At 36.4% G+C, this 20409-nt stretch overlaps 1 protein-coding gene across 5 annotated transcripts in view; it reads left to right on the top strand.

The window, feature by feature from the left end:
* IBTK (inhibitor of Bruton tyrosine kinase) overlaps positions 1-18381 on the top strand; it is a 78426-nt gene extending 60045 nt beyond the window's left edge. For all 5 annotated transcript variants that reach the window (XM_055136407.1, XM_055136409.1, XM_055136406.1 and 2 more), the window contains exons 26-28: positions 8290-8439; positions 15574-15706; positions 17172-18381. In XM_055136407.1, the coding sequence (XP_054992382.1) occupies positions 8290-8439; positions 15574-15706; positions 17172-17303 (415 nt within the window). In that variant the 3' untranslated portion in view covers positions 17304-18381. The remainder of the gene's footprint in view (positions 1-8289; positions 8440-15573; positions 15707-17171) is intronic.
* The last annotated feature ends 2028 nt before the right edge of the window (positions 18382-20409 follow it).

The following is a 20409-nucleotide window of genomic DNA, read 5'->3' as shown; positions in this document are numbered from 1 at the left end:
TTTTGTTTTGATGATATAAAAATCCAGTAGTTTTCTGATTAAAAAGAATATGGATATTTGAAACTCTTAATACTCTGAAACTCTTTCTCCCCTTGCTTGACTGATAGATTGGAACAGTGTTCTAAGTTAAGGATCATTCAAAGAGTTCTTTTTTCTTTTCTCTTTGGTACAGGGAAGTTCAATGAAGAGAAATGTATTTTTTATTTCAAAGAACATCTTATATGCTACTTTGATACTTTTCTTTGTTTTCTCTAGAATTCACATTAGGTATTCCTCATAAAATTTCTCTAATTTACTGATGTTTCACCCTTTTAGTTTTCACATATTTATCTTCCTGTTTTATATATTTATTTAGTGAGGGGAGCACATTTCTCAGAATTCCCTCTCACCCTGACAGTCTGCCTCCTTCCTTGTCAAGCATGTTTTTGAGTTTGGTTGTTGTAATTTGGACTTCATGCCTTTAGTTTTGTTGGCCCTCTGGTTTAGATATATAAGTATGTATACCACACCTCTACCCCATTGATGGGTCCAAAGTCCCCTCCCCCCTGTATTTTTTGTCCTCTTCTTATTTCCCCCCAATTTCTTACTTCCCTGTTCTTCTCCTTCCAGTCCTCTAGACTCAAGAGTAATCTAAATATTCCCATTTTACTACCTTGTAGTTCCTCATCTTGTTGTTCTGTACACTACATATTAAGAGAAATCATCTGGTATTTGTCCTCTTCTGACTTCACCTAACTTGATATCTTCCAATTCCATCCATGTTGCAGTGAAGTACATGATTTCATTCTTCCTTATAGCTACATAATATTCTGCTCGCTCTCTCTCTCTCTCTCTCTCTCTCTCTCTCTCTCTCTCTCTCCACACACATATATATGTGTATATATATATGTATATATATACACACACACACATATGTATATGTATATGTCAGAGTCACTATCATCCTGTTTTTTATTGATTTGCTGGAGTGGGCACCAGTAACGTCTTCATTTGAGACTTGTTACTGTTTTTGGCATATTGAATACGCCACGGGTAGCTTGCCAGGCTCTGCCGTGTGGGTAAGATACTCTTGGTAGCTTGCTGGGCTCTTCGAGAGGGGCAGAGGAACCGAACCCAGGTCGGCCACGTGCAAGGCAGACGCCCTACCGCTGTGCTATATGTGTGAAACATAATTCAGTCATCTGTTGTTAAATACCTACGTCAATTCCATAACCTGTGATAAGTGCTGCAATGAATAGTGGTGTTCATATATCCTTTCAGGACTGGAGTGATAGCACAGTGGGTAGGGTGTTTGCCTTGCATGTGGCTGACCCGGGTTCGATTTCTCCGCCCCTCTCGGAGAGCCGGGCAAGCTACTGAGAGTATCCTGTCCTCATGGCAGAGCCTGGCAAGCTACCCGTGGCGTATTCGATACGCCAAAAACAGTTTAAGAAGTTTCACAGTGGAGACGTTACTGGTGCCCGCTTGAGCAAATCGATGAACAATGGGACGACAGTGCTATATGTCCTTTCAAATGAATGTTTTTGTATCCTGGGTGTTGAACCACAATACAGTCCAGTAATCACTGAGTATCTTTTGCTGATGAGGTGTATTTTTGATTGTCAGTGTTCTGGAGGCTGATGACTAAAGAGGTTATGGTTAGGACTGAGGTTTTTAATACAGATTTCACATCGTATGCAACAATTCACTCTGCCTTCTCCTTTCAAGTGTCTTAATTTTTCTTCTGCCATGATAAAGAGGTACAATTATCTGACCACACTGAAATAAGGGAGGACATCTGAAATTCTCAACTACTCCACAAGTAAATTGTGAATCAGTTTTCTTGTTTAAATCCTCATGTCTACTTCACGGATTTGTACTTAATAAATGTCTCTAATGTACAGTCTTTTGAGTTTGAACTTCATTTCTGTAACTGTACTAGTTAATTGATAATCAGATTTCTATTATTTCTGCTACATCAGTTGTCACTTAATTCATTTTGTTCTTTTTCTGAGGGAGGCAGGGCATTCCTGTTGATGCTTTGGAACTCCTGATAGCCAGGGGAACCATGAGAGACACAGTTTTTGAACTTGTGGCTGCAAAACAGTTATTTCAAGCTCTGAGCCATTCCTCTAGTACCCTTTTAACTCTCTTTGATCCTCTAACAGTGTGTTACTACTTTTAACTCTGCCATTGCATTAATGCCTTGAGGGTTTTTTTTTCCCATCTTTGACTTTATACTTTCCTGATTACTTTCCTATTTATTTATATGGGATTTCAGGGGAAAGAATTAAAGAAGTTGATCTGCTTAAATTTCCAATTATTTCCCCCTCATATACAGAAAAAAAAAAGTACCTGGTAATTATTAGCAAAATGAGTTTAGGCTCCCTAAAAAACTACCTAAATTTCAAAAGAGACTTGAATGCATCATCACTGTCATCATCACTGTCATCCTGTTGCTCATCGATTTGCTTGAGTGGGCACCAGTAGTGTCTCCATTGTGAGACTTGTTACTGTTTTTGGCATATCGAATACGCCACGAGGTAGCTTGCCAGGCTTTGCCCTGTGAGCGGGATACTCTTGGTAGCTTGCCGGGCTTTCTGAGAGGGGTGGAGGAATCGAACTCGGGTTATCTGCATGCAAGCCAAATGCCCTACCCATAGTGCTATCACTCTAGCCCACTTGAATGCATATTAATGAGAATTCTAAATATGTGGGAAGAATGCTATTAACCTTGTCTAAAGTACAATAAAGTTATTTTTTTCCTTTGTAATCTAATTTGGTGACCATGAAAGAAGTGATGTTTATTATATCATGTTTTTAAGCATGACTAGACATTTTTAAACATGACTAGACATTTTAAATATAGTCCAGTGAGTAATGTTTTTTTTATTTATCCCAGAAATTTATCTGATAAATTATAGATTGTTTTACTCTGAATTATCAAACGAAAAGTGTCAGAGTGGTTATAAAATTAATTATTTAAGCACTTTTTTTATGACCCTTGAGACTTTTTGAGGCCACACTTAGCTGTGCTCAGGGCTTACTCCTGGTTCTATACTCAGATCACTCTTGGTGGGGCTGGAAGAACCATATTTGGGAGCAGAAATTAAACCCTGGTTGACTGCATGCAAGGAAAGCATCCTTACCTATTGTACAGTGCTCTGGCCCTTCAGGTCTTTATAATCTTTATACTGCTTTTTATTTGTATTTCTTGAACAATGAACTGAAGTAACTGTAAAATATATGTATATTATATATATATTAAGGTTGTTATGAGGTAACTAAAATATATGTAATGTATATATTTAAAAATTTTTTTGAAGTATTTTTATTTTTTTAATTTTTTATTAGTGAATCACCATGAGGTACAGTTACAAACTTAGGAAGTTTCATGTTTGCATTTCAGTCATACAGTGATCGATTATATTCCTCCACCAATGCCCATTCTCCTCCACCAATGTTCCCAGTATCCCTCTCACCCCCACCACCCGACCCTGCCTCTGTGGCAGGGCATTCCCTTTTGTTCTCTCTCCTGTTGGGTATTGTAGTTCGCAATAAAGGTATTGCGTGCTGAAAGTAGACTAAATTTTTTTTTGAAATATTTGTTTTTTATTTTTCAATATTTATTTTATTAAAGCACTGTGAATTACTAAGTTATTCATAGTTGGGTATTTTAAATCCAGTGTTCCATCACTAATCCCACCACAAGTGTAAGGTATTTTTTCTACAAATAATAATTAATCATATTTATAAAATGCATGTAATTGTTGCTTCTTTATATAAATTTTATTCAAAGTTTGGCAGGGATTGGGAAACATTTTTAGTTCTTAAGAATGTATTTAAAAGCTCAAAGATACAGCTTACCTTTCTGGTGTGCGTACTTTTCATGGAGGAAGTATGGGTTCGATAACCAGCGCCACCTGATCCTCTGAGCACTACAGATAGCCTACAAGCACAGAGCTGGGAGTAGCCCCTGAGCACTGCTGTGTGTGACTCCCAAACTAAAAAATATATTCGTATACTATGTTGTTTGCTATTCAGGAATTTTATACTTGGTATTAATGAAAATAATTATTATTTGATTATTGAACAATTTTTTTCCTTAAATTCCTGGGAGTGAAAATATCCCTTGATTTTTAATCACACACACATACACACATATGGTATAAATGTGAATATCACCTGTAAATGTCTAAGAAAAATTGTAATGCTGGGAATTGAAGCTGGGTTGGCTGTGTACAAGGCAAATGCTCTATCTACTGTACTATCACTCCGGCCCCAGATTTTTCTTAATTCTTGTAAAAGATATATCATGAGAATCATCTTATACAATTTTTCTTTAGATGTTTTTATAGTATGTTAATATTAATTTTAAATTTAATATGGAATTTGTTAGCAAATCAAAAATTAGTCCTCTGTTTCTAGTATACCTTCACATATTTTATTGACTCTGTTAATAGTTGTATTTCTGCTGCCTATGTTAAGTTCTGGTGTTGAATATTAAAGGTGACTGATTCTTATATTGAATGAAGTTCTAACCAGTTGAATTTTAAATCTTACGTGGAAAAACACTATTTAAGGGGATTAGCCACTTTTGTTATGTATTGTTTTACTTGGAAATATCATACAGCATTTTTCACCAGTCATCTTATATTGAAGAATACACAACCTTTACAGCTTTGCTTGATGTATGAATGCAACTTTTCCAAATTCCATTTAGACTAACCTATAAATTACAAAAACATTTTCAGTAATGTAACCTGAAACATTTTATATTTTTGAACTAGAAATTTTATTAAAGCAAAATTTCAGGCTACATTAGCACTGGAACAAAGTCTGGATTAATTTTTATGTGACTACCAATGCCTCACCATAAAATTTCCAGGATTGCTAAAATGGAAAATATCCAGAGCCTCTGAGTTAGTAAAATTATGGGAAATCAGATTCTGTTTCAAATGTGGCATGATCAATGGAAAGAATAATGGAATTTATTTAAAGAAATCTGTGAAGACATTTTATGAGTCAGTATTATACATGATTACTGAACATGTATGTTTAAGATAGTTTATGAGTATATTTATATTCCCACATATATGAATTCTTAGAAAATACTACTATGAGTATCTTTATAAAGAGAACTTTTTTAGGGTAAAAGATACTTACCTGACCCAGTAGCCTCCAAATTCACTGGTGTGACTATGACAAAGTTGTACTTTTTTATACAGATCAAGTAAAGATTACATATTTAAAGACATGAGCTATTTATTGAATATACACAACGGATTTTCTCAAGTATACTTTCCAGCAGTGCTCCCAACTGACTTATAATATACAACTTTATACCACAGTTAACTATGTTTGTCAATAAAAACCTTCAGATATGTGTGCTTTTAGGAGGAGGCAAGTAGTTACTCCTTTGTATGTGTTACTTATTACAATTTTTAAAATTGTGGAATGTAGGGTCAAACACAGACGTGCACTCATGCACTTAGCTTTTGAGCCATATCCCTTTTGAGTCATATATACTCACACACACACGTGTGTATATGTGTGTGTGTGTGTGTGTGTGTGTGTGTACACACACACTGTGTTAGGGTTTACTTCTTGCTCTGGGCTCAGGGATATGCAATGCTGGTCTTCAAAACCAGGCTTGGCCATGTATAAGGCAAGCACTTTTAATGACTATCTCTCTGGCCAAATATGGATAGCTTTTAAATATGAATAGATCATACTAAAATGTCTCCTAGAGTTTAATATCTTAAGTGATTGTGTGTGTGTGTGTGTGTGTGTGTGTGTGTGTGTGTGTGTGTGTGTTTAAGTAACTAACTCTAGAGTATACAATTAAGCCTGGGTTCTGAAGTGAGTCTTTTGCCATGCTCAAGGATCACTCCTGGCAGTACTCAGGGAAACATGTCCTACCTGGGGATCAAACACAGACATGGGTCAGTCTCATGCAAGGCAAGCAACTTACACTCTGTACTATCACTCTGTTGCTTTTTGGCCTTTTTTATGAAACTATTTAGTATATCTTGCAGTGCTGATTTAGTGACTCAGAGCAGTTTTAACTGCTGATTGTTACTGAAGTTGTTTGTTGTATCACTAAATTTGAATAACAATTTAGCTGGATAAAGTATTGTTTGGATTTCTGTTTCTGTTAGTGTGTTGTATATTTTGTACTTTTCCCTTCTAGCCTGTAGAATTTCATTTGAAAGAACTGCTGTAATTTTTATTGGGGATTTAAAAAAAAATTTCTTAATTTTTTGTTTTGTTTTTTATTTTTTAAATTTTTTTAATGAAACACCATGAGATACAATTACAGACTTACACACTTTGTGATTACGTTTCAGTCATATAATGGTTGAGTACTCATCCCTCCACCAGTGCCCATTCTCCACCACCAATGTTCCCACTATTTCTCCCTATTGGGGATCTTTCATATGTAGTTTTGGGCTTTACTTTTGCTGCTTTTAGAGTTGTGTCTCTAGCTCTTAGGATTGTAATTACGATGTGTCTTGATATTTCTAATTCTTTGAGCTGCCTATATCTGGGTGTCTTAAGTCAATCCTCAGATTGAGGAATCTTTACTTCTAATTTTTCATACCTAAACTTTTTTCTCCAGTCTCTTTTCTAACCCCTATAACCCTTGTTGAATGTATACTGTACAACTTTGATGCTTTTTTTTCCCTTCTTTTTGTATGGTTTCCTGGACTGGATCAATAGAACAACTAAGTAGAGCGTTTGTCTTGCATTCGACCAACCGGAGTTCGATTCCTCCATCCCTCTTAGAGAGCCCGGCAAGCTACCCAGATTATCCCGCCTCCACAGCAGAGCCTGGCAGGCTGCCCGTGGCGTATTTGATATGCCAAAAACAGTAACAACAAGTCTCACAATGAAGACGTTACTGGTGCCCACTTGAGCAAATCGATGAACAATAGGACAGTGCAGTATGGTTTCCTGCATCTGGTTTTTGAGCACATCAGTTCATTCTTCTCTTCTGTCATTCTGATGCTTATTCACTCCATTGTATTTTTAAATTCTACTTTGCTTTTCAATAGGTGATTCCTGATTTGTTTTCTCTTTGTTTTTTCTTGTTGGAGCTCTGTTGTTTTCAATTCAGTGATCAGACTAATTGTCACTTTGAATTTCACATCAGGGAGATTAGAGAGGTCTGAGCTTGATATCCTTCAAAGTTTTTTGTCATCCTCCATTCACTGTATTACTGTCATCCATTGCTTATCTATTTGCTTGAGCGAGCACCAGTAACATCTCCATTGTGAGATTTGTTGTTACTGTTTTTGGCATATTGAATACGCCACAGGTAGCTTGCCAAGCTCTGCCGTGTGGGCGGGATACTCTTGGTAGCTTGCCAGGCTCTCCGAGAGAGGGATGGAGAAATTGAACCCAGGTTGGTCACATGCAAGGCAAATGCCCTACCCGCTGTGTTATCACTCCAGCCCCATCCTCCATTAGTACAGGTGAATTTCTTTGCTTTTTCTTATTATGTGCAATAGTGAGGGTATGGTTGTGTGCTGACCTGGATGGAAGTATATGTGTTCTTTGCCATTGGGGGACCAGATAGCCTTTCAGGTTTCACATCTGTTGGTACTTGACCACAATCATAGCATGTTTGAACTAGTTTGCCTTTAATTAGTTACTACTGGTCTCCAAGAATTTCCAGACATGCTGCACCTTCTCGCAGATCTGGTGTCCATGTTGGTGGCTGCTTTTAACTTGGTTACTGACCGAGGAGGTGTTTGCAGCTCCCATGTCTAGATAATCCTGGTCTCTGGCCAAATATTTTGAAGGTTTCAATGGGGCAGAATTTGTGTAGGGCGGTTATAGATGAAGGGAAGGGGTGGCGTTGTTACCTGTGTAAAGCCACAACAGTTATTCAGCTCTCTGCTTCACCTTAGCTGGGGGATAGAGATTCTCTGATGAAACTTGCTGTTGTGGTTTCGTGGTGGCTCCCTCTAGAGTGAGAGGTGGGGTGGAGGTTGCAGGGCCACTACCTGCAGCAGTGAGTACCTCCCAGGCGAGTTCTGCCAGGGCTCTCCACTCACAGCACTCTTCTGGATTGGTGAGGCAGGAAGAAGGAGCAGGGGGGGTTGAAGATTGTAGTGGGGCTACCTGCTGTGGTGGGTGGTGTACTCTCCTTTTCATTAGTTAAACATGGATTACAAGATTGCAGCACTGTATTGGAAAATGTAGCAGCGGTAAAGAACATTGGAAAATTCTCGTATACTCATCATTGTACTTAGTAGTGACCTTTTTAAAAATGGATGTTTAATCATGATCTGTTTTTTATAGGACGACTTCTATACATTCAGTTACATCCAAGTCATTCCGGGATTTATTAGTAGAAGAAAAACAAAGTATTACTGACCATAGTTCAGGAGATCATGTCAAAAAAGTTTGCTTTAAAGGAACTGAAAATTCCCCGCCTCCCAAAGTTACAAGGTAATATATGTTTATAAGTTTATATGCTTTCTGTCTTGAAATGTTCTGTGATAGCTTTATATTCAGAAATATTCTCTAAAATTTTATAAGCACATTTTTATGAATTCTTTCATATATGGTGCTGACATCTAAGCATTCATAATATCAGCTATATACTTTAATAATTATAGTAATAAAACTATCATCTTCAGAAATTTCATTTTGCTTCTTTGTCTTTTCTTATCTTGCTCAACTTGCTCCCTATATAGTTGCTAATCTGCTTCTGTCAGTTTAAATTGCTACTTAAATTGTCAGTATAGAGTTTTATATCAGTGGCATCTTCAGTTAAGTGCTTTAAAAATATTTATCCTGAAACTCATTTAGTTGTATTTATTTTACGAGGTCAGTCTGTTTTTTCACTGATAATTCTGATAATTTCACTGTATGACTGAAACAAGCTGCTTATCTTTACTTGCTAATATACTTTTGGGTACTTTCAGTTTTTCTCTGACAAAACTAGTCATTTATTTATATTTGAAAAGAATACTAAAGGATTTTTGGAGTAAAAAAGTTATGGTTATATCTTTTTTTTTGGTGGGGGGTAGCACACCCATCGATGCTGAGGGGTTACTCCTGGCTCTGCACTCAAATCTCTCCTGGTAGTGCTTGGGAGACTAACCATATGGGATGCGGGGGATTGAACCCAAGTCAGCCATCTACAAGGCAAGTGCCTTACCCACTGTACTGACTTTCTGCTTCCTGCCCATTTTTATAAAGGAGGGCGGGAAGAAACATAGTAAGGGAGCAACCAATGTCAAAAGACAAAAGAACTGGATAATTGATTTATAGAAGGAAACTTAACTGATTGAGGCACGGGGAAGGGTAATGGTACATTATGGTGGTTGGTATGGTATTGGTACAAGTATCTTCAGGTTATTACTGATGCTTCTAAAAATCATGGCACCTCAATAAAAATGGGGTGGAAGTCATGAGAAATGTTTTTTTTTTTTTATTCTGTGAATTTGGATTCTCCTGAAGTACTAATTCCTTCAATATTTTAGACTGAACAAAAATTTAGTATCTCTCAAAACCATATAATAAGCTTTATTTACACTAACATCAACCTTCCTGTAGTCTTTCACTCACATGGCCTCAGTATTTTTTATTTTGGGAAGAGTTTGAGCATCCCCAGCTGTACTCTGGGTTTCCTCTTGGCTGAGTTCAGGCATCACTCAGTGTTTGAGGGACCGACACATATGTGTATCCAGGGATTGAACAGGGTCAACACTACAAAAGCAAATCTGCCTCCCACTGCTGTCTTCTCTGGCCTCCCAGGTAGCCTTTTGATGGGTCTTTCCCATAGTTTTTTTTTTTTTTTCTTATTGAAATAGGTTATTTTTTTTAAATTTTTTGACACTCTTAAGATAAAGGCTAGAATTTTTATTTTTCTTCTTAAGCACTCTTATTAACAGTACTGTTAATGATTGGGTTATATGCACACAACGTTGTAGCACCACACCACCCACCAGCGTGTTAACTAGATTTCATGAAGGCAGCATATATTGTATCTCCTGCAAATTTCATTTTTTATTTTTCAACATGTTCTTATCCTAGCTATTTTGGGCTTCTCTTGACGTCTCAAATATCATTTTCTTCTTCCCACTTGTTGACTAGTTGATTGAATCAAGTCTTCTTTCAATCTCTATTTGGTCAGAGAAGTTTGACTTCCTTTACTGAATCATTTCCCTGTTACTTTTTCAAGGCACTTAGTATTTCTATTGTGACTCTTTAATGTTCTGTATTTTATTCAACTATGTTTTGAATGAGAGTAAAAATTAATTTCTTTGTTCATTGTATCCAGTGCTTAGAATATTCTTTAAATCTGTAGTAAGTGCCTACTGAACATTTAGTGAAAGACTAAATGAATAAATTAAATAGTTTCTTTGTTTAAAGTACCATTTGTTTTAATATAGTAAGTCATATCATGTACTTAGGGTAGATTTTTAAGGTATGAACGTTTAATTCATAATTTGTAATATTAAGGATCTGTGATTTCACAGTTGGTCACTAGAGTGTGCTGTGACACCAGGAGTTTTACTTGTGAAAAATGGCATATGCTATTACATTACTTTGAACTTTTTTTTTGGGGGGGGCTCACACTCCTAGATGCAAAGGGTCACTCCTGGCTCATGCACTCAGGAATTATTCCTGGCGGTGCTCGGGAGACCATATGGGATGCTGGAATTCGAAACCGGGTTGGCCGAGTGCAAGGCAAACTCCCTACCCGCTGTGCTATTGCTCCAGCCCCAGAACATTTTTTTTAGAGTATGTTATAGCGTGTGTTTTAAAGCACTAATCGCAGAGATAAAATAATTTATTTCATTTTTAATCATAATGTATGATTAAACTTTTTTTGGTTTTTGTGCTGCACCTGGTGGCGCCCAGGTTTATGCCTGGCTCTACACTCACTTCTGTAAGTTTCAGGGGAAAATATATGGTGCCAGGGATCTGCCCTCAGTCAGCTACGTGCAGGGCCTACTTGCTGTACTACCGCTATGGTTCTGAGTAAACTTTTTAGAAAGCAATAAAATACAACAGATCAAATATTGATTTTTCAAACTATGTGCTACCTAAAATGTGCATAATATTGTGTACTCTCCTGAGTATATGTGAAGCATATTATATTAAGTAATTAAGCATATTAAGGTGTGTAACCTTAAATGTGTTTTGATATCTAATAGTGTAAATCTGCACACAGGGGAGTTAAATGACAGAGTAAGAATAAAATATAGTACAATATGACAGTATTAAAGAAATCATAAGGAATATATTAATTGAAAATCAGTTTAGCAGTTCTGAAAAGGTAACAAATAATGATAGGTTAAGACATAAGGCCGTATGAAAACTTCATCGAGGAAAAAGGACTTGACTCTTAAATACTTTCAGTGGTTGTATTTATGGTCTTTAGGAAGGGGAACAGGAATAGGGAGACTTGGGAAACTTCATAAATCATACATTTTTGTTTTGATGGTGACAGATGTGATGTCTCTACCACCTCCTCCCATGGGTTACTGTTATTTATGAGTATGTAGAAAAGGGCATCTGTGGAATTTGTTTAGTGTTATATATTCTATTTTCATTTTCACTTAAATGTCCCTTTATGTAATTCTGTTCAGAAAATACGAAATAGAAATAGAAACAAGAAAAATCTTGTTTCTAATTAGCAAAAGAAAAAAAATGGTGAGACACTTTATTGTAAAAAAAACATGGGGGGTGCTGAGGGTGAGAGCCCGGGTGGCTCTTCCTGTTGGCTGCCCCCGGTGTTCAGGGGGGGCGGCCCGGGCCATGGGGCAGACTGAGGAGGAAACAAGGGCCAAGCCAGTCGATTGATCAGTTGTTGTTTATTCCATTCACTCCTATCTCTCCCCACTTCTCTGTCTTGGCTCTCGCCCCCTCTCACTCTGGATTCTCCTCCTCTTCATTAGTAGTCTCTCCCCCTACTTGTCTCTCTCCACCTTGCCCTCTAGGCTACACACATTCCTCCCTTAGCAAAATCAACATAAGAAAGCCCTTCCTGAGGGCCAGCATTCCAAAAGCCCTTCCTGACTGCCAGCAGGCAAAATACTTCTTATGGTTTTTCTCTTTCCTTAGTCCAAGAACTCATTAACATCTTAATACTAGTTATTTTTTGTATGGACACAGTAAGAAATACATTGAGGCTTGTAGGGCAGCTCTCCTGGGTCCATTTCAATCTCAGACTACAGTGCTCAGACTAGATTAGTCTTTCCTATCTCTAGCAGGGTCCTAGTCTCATTGTTACTTTTGGATCATGACAGCATTTGTCCATGACCAAGCTCTTAACTTATAGTTAAGCATTAGGCACTTTGGCCAGGCCCATCTCGATGCCAGGGTAGCACACAACTCACCGCTTGCCCTCACACAACTCGTCTGTCCCATCCCACATTGGGACCCTGCTTTTGGGGGTGCTAGGAAATAAGGGCAGCTGAGGCTTAGGTCAAGAGAACAGATAGATGCCCAGGAGGAAAATAACATGCAGAGTCAAATGACTCCCAGGTTACAAAAGCATAGCATTTGCTACAGTCTTCCTGTGCCCATACAAAAGGACTTGGCTCTGAATAAACTATGTAAAGGACTCAAGGAGAAGAGAAAAACTATTTACAAGTCAACAGAACACAAAGAAAGAAGTTACAAGTAAACAGAGGAATGGGAGCACTGTGATGGGAGTAACCCAGTAAACCTAAACTACCTGAGGCTATGTTATCCTACACTTTATGTTTTTAAATCTGCTTTAATCTTAAGATAAAAATCTATAATTAAGATACAAAAGTTATTCAAGCCAACTATAAGAGGGAAAAAGTTATTTGGTATCTAAATTTGACAGGTTAATGTTCTTGAATTCTTGAAAAGATTTTAGGTTGTGGGGGCTGGAGCTATAGCACAGCGGGTAGGGTGTTTGCCTTGCACACGGCCAACCTGGTTTGATTCCCAGCATCCCATATTGTCCCCCGAGCACTGCCAGGAGTAATGAGTGCATGAGCCAGGAGTAACCCCTGTGCAACACCTGGTATGACCCACAAAGCTAGAAAAAAAAAAAATTAGGTTGCTTTTATTTTCAAAGCGCTAAATATTATATGTACTTGTCTACTGGGAATGCTTCTACTGTTTTGCAAATATCTAAAGTATAATAATGCTTTATTTTTTAAAAGGTGGAAAATTTTTATACTTGCTTAATCATAGCTTTGTTTTTTTTTAAACAATAAAATTCTGGAAGAATTAGTTGACTGGGTTAAATTTGTAATGAGTTTGGTACTGCAGCACCAAACAAACAAAAGTCGTCACGTTGTTCATTGATTTGCTCAAGGAGGTACAAATAACGTCTCCATTGTGAGACTTGTTACTGTTTTTTGACATATCGAATATGCCATGGATAGCTTGCCAGGCTCTGCCATGCGGGTGGGATACTTTCGGTAACTTGTCACGCTCTCCGAGAGGGATGGAGGAAATGAACCCGGGTTGGCCACGTGCAAGGCAAACGCCCTACCCTCTGTGCTATTGCTCCAGTCCTTAGTGAGTAGTTTATTCATTGAAAATCAAATCAGTTCTTGAAAGAATTCTGATATAAATTTATGAGACAGATTTAATTTTTTTTTTTTTCGTCGCACACAAGGGTTAGTACTGGCTCTGCACTCAGGAATTACTCCTGGCGGTGCTCAGGGGACCATATGGGATGCTGGGAATCGAACCTGGGTCTGCCACATGCAAGGCAAACGCCCTACCCGTTTAATTCTTGTCTGTGAATCTTTTTAAGCATCAGTTGTAATATGAAATTAGAATAGTAATTCCTATTATATAGACTTATTATAGCTCTTAAATCTGATGATAAATATGAAAAATTTTTATTAGTCTTAATATATAAATTGCTGTACTTTAGCTCTTGTTCCTTAGATTTTCATTTTAAGAACTGTATAAGATACTTTAGTCATAACATTCAGTCCTGTAAGCTAGTAACATACCATTTTTGATGAGAATTTGTAATCTACTTACTTAGAGTTAAATGATTATAGGCTCTACATTATTTTTGTGTGTCTTTGAGAGTGTCAAAACACTTTAGCCGATCCCTAATCCTAGGATGATTTCTGAGCACTACTTAAATCTGTCATTTTTCTGTTATACTTTAATCCTCTATAAAGCTTCTAAATTGCTAACCTTAGATTTACTATAAGATCTTTCAAGAAATCTAACCTATGGAATCTGAGTTTAGACTCCATCCAGTCAAAATGTTTATTTTATATGTATATATACACACACATGTATATACATATATATATGTATATTTCTTTTTTTATTTTAAGATTCATTCTAGCAGTTTTATCATCTTATAATAATTTTATCTGTAAATTTCTCTAGTTAATAAACTAAATAAATTTCTCTAGTTAATTTTTTCCCACCTGAGTTGAAATTTTTAAATACACTCCAGAGATGTCTTTGAATATATATCAGATATCCAGCAAGTTTCAAGCCTTAGAATTTTATTAAAACTAAGCATCCTAGTGGCTAGAGAACTAATACAGGTGTTACATGCCACTATGCTCTATATGCTTTCAACCCTGACTCCATCTCCCTCATTTCATGGTCTCCGAAGCATCATTGGGTATAGTCCTGTACAGCTTTGCTGAGGTAGTTCAGATAATTCCTGGAGCCACAGTTCCTGAGCAGCATAGCACTCTCCCTTCACATTGAACCTCATTGTCTGAGAATTACCAGTGGACCCTCAGGCTTCCTAACTACTAAAGCTCTATATAGTATTATAACACAAGATTATTTTTAATTGTATTTTATTGTTGTTGAAAATGTGTGTACATTTTTGTCTTCTGAGTCAAGCTTATAATTCTTTCCCTATATTTCTATTAATAAGCAGTTTTAGAATGTTACTAGGATCTTTAATTTCTAATTTTGGCATTTGTTGAAGGACTGGAGCAATAGCACAGTGGGTAGGGTGTTTACCTTGTACACAGCCAACCTGGGTTTGATTCTTCTATCACTCTCAGAGAGCCTAGAAAGCTACCCATGGCATATTCGATATGCCAAAAACAGTAACAACAAGTCACAATGGAGACATTACTGGTGCCCCTTCAAGCAAATCAGTGAACAATGGGACGACAGTGTTACATTTTTTTAGAAAGTCTTCTCATGGTATTCTAGGTGCAAAAATAAAGTCTTCTCATGGTATTCTAGGTGCAAAAATCAATCCTATCTTAGATTTACCCCTTGTAGATAGTCTCAAGTAAGTTTAATTGATTAGCTTTTGGTCCTCTAAAGCTAGGTTGCTATTTAGCTCTGAAAGAAATTGGAAACTGAATGATACTAAAGAAAGTTTTGTCAGGAACTTGCTGTTTGACTCATCCCACTTTTTGTTGTTTTCCAAAATATTCTCTATAGCATTGATCCGAATAATACATTAGTTTTCCTTTTTGTTCTGTTTCTCACCTCTTAATTCTGTAATTGAGATGTAAAAGTTCCTAGGGACTTTATACATTACTGGAAAAAATTGTTTTAAAGTTTTTTTCAAGAGTATTTTAGAGATTTTCTTCTGCAGAATGTTAGGAAGATTGAAAACTATTAATATTTTTTCAGTCCCTGGCTGTCTTCTTCATTGACTACTCCATCCGTGGCACCCCCAGTCACTTTTGCATCTATTGTAGAAGAAGAACTACAACAGGAAGCAGCTCTTATCAGAAGTCGAGAAAAACCCTTGGCTTTGATTCAGGTAAATGATGTGCCTAGAAAATTTTATTATGGAAGTTTTAATTATATTGCATTTCATCTTAGATCTTCAGAAAATTGTTTGTATAGTAAAAGTAGAAGTAAAAGTACATACTAAGTTTAAGTGAAAATGCAGGGCTGGAGAGATAGCATTATGTAGGAAACTTGAAACTTGCCTTGTACATGGCCAACCCAGGTTCAATCTTCAGCATCCCATATGGCACCCTAATTACCACCTGGAGTGATTTCCTGATTGCCAAACCAGGAGTAATCCCTGAGCATTGCCAGGTATGGTGCAAAACCCAATAAATAAATGTAAATAATAAATAAAATAAATGTAAACAATAAATAAATGTAAATGCAAAGTAAAACATTCAGCAATTGAAGTGTTAATAGAATGTATTCAGGATAGTTATTTAGAGCAATTGTGATAATGCAAACATTTTCAGACTCCTGATATATAATGTCTTTCTTTCTTTCTTTCTTTCTTTCTTTCTTTCTTTCTTTCTTTCTTTCTTTCTTTCTTTCTTTCTTTCTTTCTTTCTTTCTTTCTTTCTTTCTTTCTTTTCTCTCTCTCTCTCTCTCTCTTCTTTCCTCTGCACTCAGGAAACACCCCTGTTGGTACTCAGGGGACCATATGGGATGCTGGAAATCGAACCCAGGTTGGCCACTTGCAAGGCAAATGCCCTAGCCACTGTGCTATCACTCCAGCCCCTGTTTTAGCTCTTAAAAGTGACCAGTAGATGGGGTTGGAAAGATAGTACAGGGGCTTAGGTGTTTGTTTCTATCCCAGAGCACTGCCCTGGTATGGCCCCAAGAGAAAGTAAATTTTTAAAATGACAAAGTAAAATAAAGGAATTGACCAGAGGGAACTTGACAGTAATCTAGCTCTACACTTGAATGAGATGCTCAGCTTATAAGCAACAGACACCGTCTCTAAGGAAAATAATTTGTTGTATGTGTGTATGCGGGGTGGAGTGGGGGATATTAAAATTCCACAGACTTACGAGACCAAAGAGATAGTTCAAAAGTCAGTGTACATGCTTTACATGTTGTTTGCCTCAGTTTGAACTCAAGTACTACATAGCTGCCCTGAGCACCAAGATGGAAGTGGCCTCCAAAACACACACAAAATTCCAGATATAGGGGATAGAGAAATAGGACAGTATGATACATTTGCATTGCCTGTGGCTTATCTGGGTTCAGTCCCCAGCATATGGTTCCCTGAGCACTGCCAAAACATACAAACAGAAATTTCAGATTTAGCTGAAAGACCAGAGAGCCAGACTTGTACAGTAATAAAAGTATCTGATGGAATTTAGCTGCAAATACTTTTGACAAGAGGATAACGGAATACCTCATTTAATTCTGCTATAGAGTCCATAGAATGTGGTCGGAAGCTAATAGAATTGTACGTAGTTTGTAAATTTAAAGAGTAAAGAAAGTCTTTTTACTTTTCATTCTTTCAGATTGAAGAACGTGCAATACAGGACTTACTGGTTTTCTATGAAGCAGTTGGTAACCCTGATGAATTTGTGATTGTTGAAAGGACACCACAGGGACCACTGGCAGTACCTATGTGGAATAAGCATGGATGCTAGTCTGCCTTGCAGTTGGAGTTGCATTTTTCATAAATTGTGGTAGTTCAAAAATATAAAAGAAAATTCTAGAAATATGACAAGAAAGATAGGATTCATTCTAGATGAAATAAGGACACGTAATTTCTTCACTCAAGTGTAATGTTTGTGTGATTTTAAAAAAATCCTCCAAATTGTGATTTTAGTTACATTTCATGTAAAATTGTGAGGAAAAACTTGTTACATTAAATTTAAATAGAAACTTCTGTTCTGAATAGTCTTAAAAGGAAAACCTGAATGAAGTCTAAGATTTAAAAGTGATAAATTGAAAATGACTTCATTATTTTAGGATTTGCCATATATCTGTTGCACCTTTATTATATTGACACTCATAAACTTAAAGCATCTGCCATTATTTCTGATCTGCTACTGGCTAAAATTTTATTTTTGTTTTAGTAGTGTGTTTCTGTTTTTGTGTCTTTTCATCAAGCTATGAATGTTCTGTATCTATTTAAAACTTGAAATGCTTAAATGCCATATTTGGGTTTGGATAGCACATTCTCCATTTTGCATTAAGATATGGAGAGCAGTGGAAAAGAAATATAAACATGCTTTCTTAACACCTCCAAGATAATACTCTTTCAGACTTGTAGTCATTGTGTGTTGTTTTATGGTGGAGAGGGGATCATAATTGTGAGCAGATCAGTTTATTAAAGTGTTAAAAGAATTAAATAAATGTTTTATTATACGTACAGGAAATGAATAGAAGGTTGATTTGTTGTTTCTCATTTAGAAATTCTCAGAGCCTGGTCATATGAATAGATTTTCTTTACAGTTTGTTGTTTGATTTGGTTTGGAGCGCTTAAATTAAAACAAAAACAAATGTTTACTCTTGCTACAGTACGAAGACATATTGAGACAAGTTAATGTTCTAGTTCCTGGGGCAGAAATCTAGGGGTGCATACAGGCAATTTACTGCTATAATTAAGTTGATATGATAGAAATGTGGTTGAAACTAACTCAAGAATTGAGGTTTTGCTTGATCCAAAAGCATCAGACTTATAAGCAAATGTGCAATAAAATATAATCTTGATCCATTTCACTACCGTGTTTGTCTATATTTTGTACTATATTGACATCTGTGTTGGAAGAATTATTCCTTATGAACAGAATTACCTCTATCAAAATCTCAGTGTCATTTTTCATAAAAATAGAAAACAATCTTAATTTGTATGGAACCACAAATAGCTAAGGCAATCATAAAAAAATCGAGAGTTCTGATTTCAAGTTACATTACAAAACTATAGTAATTAAAACTATCATTTACATAAAACAGCAACGTTATAGAAAATAAGTCCAGAAATAAATCATCTATTTATAGTCAGTTAACTTATGGCAAAGATGCCAAAAATATAGAGCAGAAAAGATAGTTCCTTAAACAAATGGAAAACAGCACTAGCTTCAAATGAAATACACTTGAGTCCTCAAGGGTATTAAAAATTTGTGTTACAATTTCTGAGTCCATGAAATTTCGTGAAGAAAATATAAGTGTTAAACTACTTCTTCTGAAAATAGTTTTTCTAGATCTGGCCCCCAAATGTAGGGGCAAAATAGCTGTATTTGACAATAGAGTATCAAATTTAGAAGCTGAACAGCGAAGGGAATCATTTTCTTTTAAAATGAAGAAGCAACCCACTAAATGGGAAATATTTTCAAATCATAGGTCTGAAAAGGTTAATCTTTACTACAGAACTCACAGTTTTTAAAAATCCAATTTAAAATGGACAGACGATCAGAGTATACACTCTAAATATACAGACAGATGACAGATACTACTAAAAGACGCCAGTATCACTAATTGGCAAGGAAATGCATATCAAATCCAAAATTAGATTGTCACTTCACTCTTGTTGATTGACTATTATCAGAAAGATAATAGAAACAAATGTTAACACGTATGAAGACAAGGAAGCCCTTATACACTTTTGGTAGGAATGTAAATTTGTGCAGTCACATTGGAAACAGCATATGGCATTCTCAATAAATAATACACTATAAACAATTTCAGAATATCTTAAGAAAAGCCTAATTATTAAAAGTATACATAATCCTCTACATTCACTGTTGTGTTTACAGGTTTACAGTGGCCAAGATTAGTGATGATAGTCGATTGAGTAAATAAGATGTGGGTCATGTGTCTTGAGAGTATCTGCAATGAGTTAAGAGTAATAGGGTATAACTTCATTTACATGAAGGACCTGAGATAAACAAGAAACTAAAATCAGTTTTAGTTGGTAGGGGGTCAAATTGGAGGTCTCTGTCCTCCAGAGATGAGGACAGCTGGTAGGGGGATGTGAATGGATTTGAAAAGAAAAATGAAGTATCAGATCTATGGGAAGGCTGGAGAGAAATAATACCCACATAATAGGGGCTCCAGAAAGAGGAGAGATTAAGGGAGAAATTTTGACAAAAATAGCCCAAAACTTTCTCAGTCTGAAGATCAGTTTAACTATCTAGATCCATGAAGCCTAGAATTCCAATCAGAATAAATTTAAGGGGCCAGAGCAATGGTACAGTGGTAGGGTGTTTGCCTTGCATGCCTCTGACCCTGGGTTATCACCCCATATGTTCCTCTAAGCCCCTCCAAAATGATTCCAAGCATAGAACTAGGAGTAAGCCCTAAGAACTAGGTGTGGTCTAAAACAAAAGCAACAACAAAATTTTAAATAATAAGTCCAAACAAAAACATCATAGCACATCGTAATTAAAATGGCAAGACCCGGAGATATATTCTGAGAACAGTGAGATCAAACCCAAAAGTTACCTATAAAGGAGCCCACATAAAAGTCACAGCAGATCTTTAGAATGAAATCTTACAGGCTAGAAAGACTGCTGGGATATAATCAACAAACTGAAGTAGCATCCAAACAAGAATAGTTAGAGCACCACTTGGGAAACCCCCGCTACCAAAAGCACAAACCATCCCATTTATGATTGTGGATAATTGTTATTAATCTAGTAATCAATTTAACAGTTATCTAGGAATCAGCTTAGCAAAGGAGGTATAAGACCCATTGTAATGAAAAATATAAATATAAATATACAAGGAGTGGAAACATTTCTTGTTCAT

Source organism: Sorex araneus, chromosome 4 (assembly GCF_027595985.1).
Source record: "Sorex araneus isolate mSorAra2 chromosome 4, mSorAra2.pri, whole genome shotgun sequence".
In the NCBI taxonomy this organism is placed as follows: domain Eukaryota; kingdom Metazoa; phylum Chordata; class Mammalia; order Eulipotyphla; family Soricidae; genus Sorex; species Sorex araneus.
This window is presented reverse-complemented; position numbering and strand designations above follow the sequence as displayed.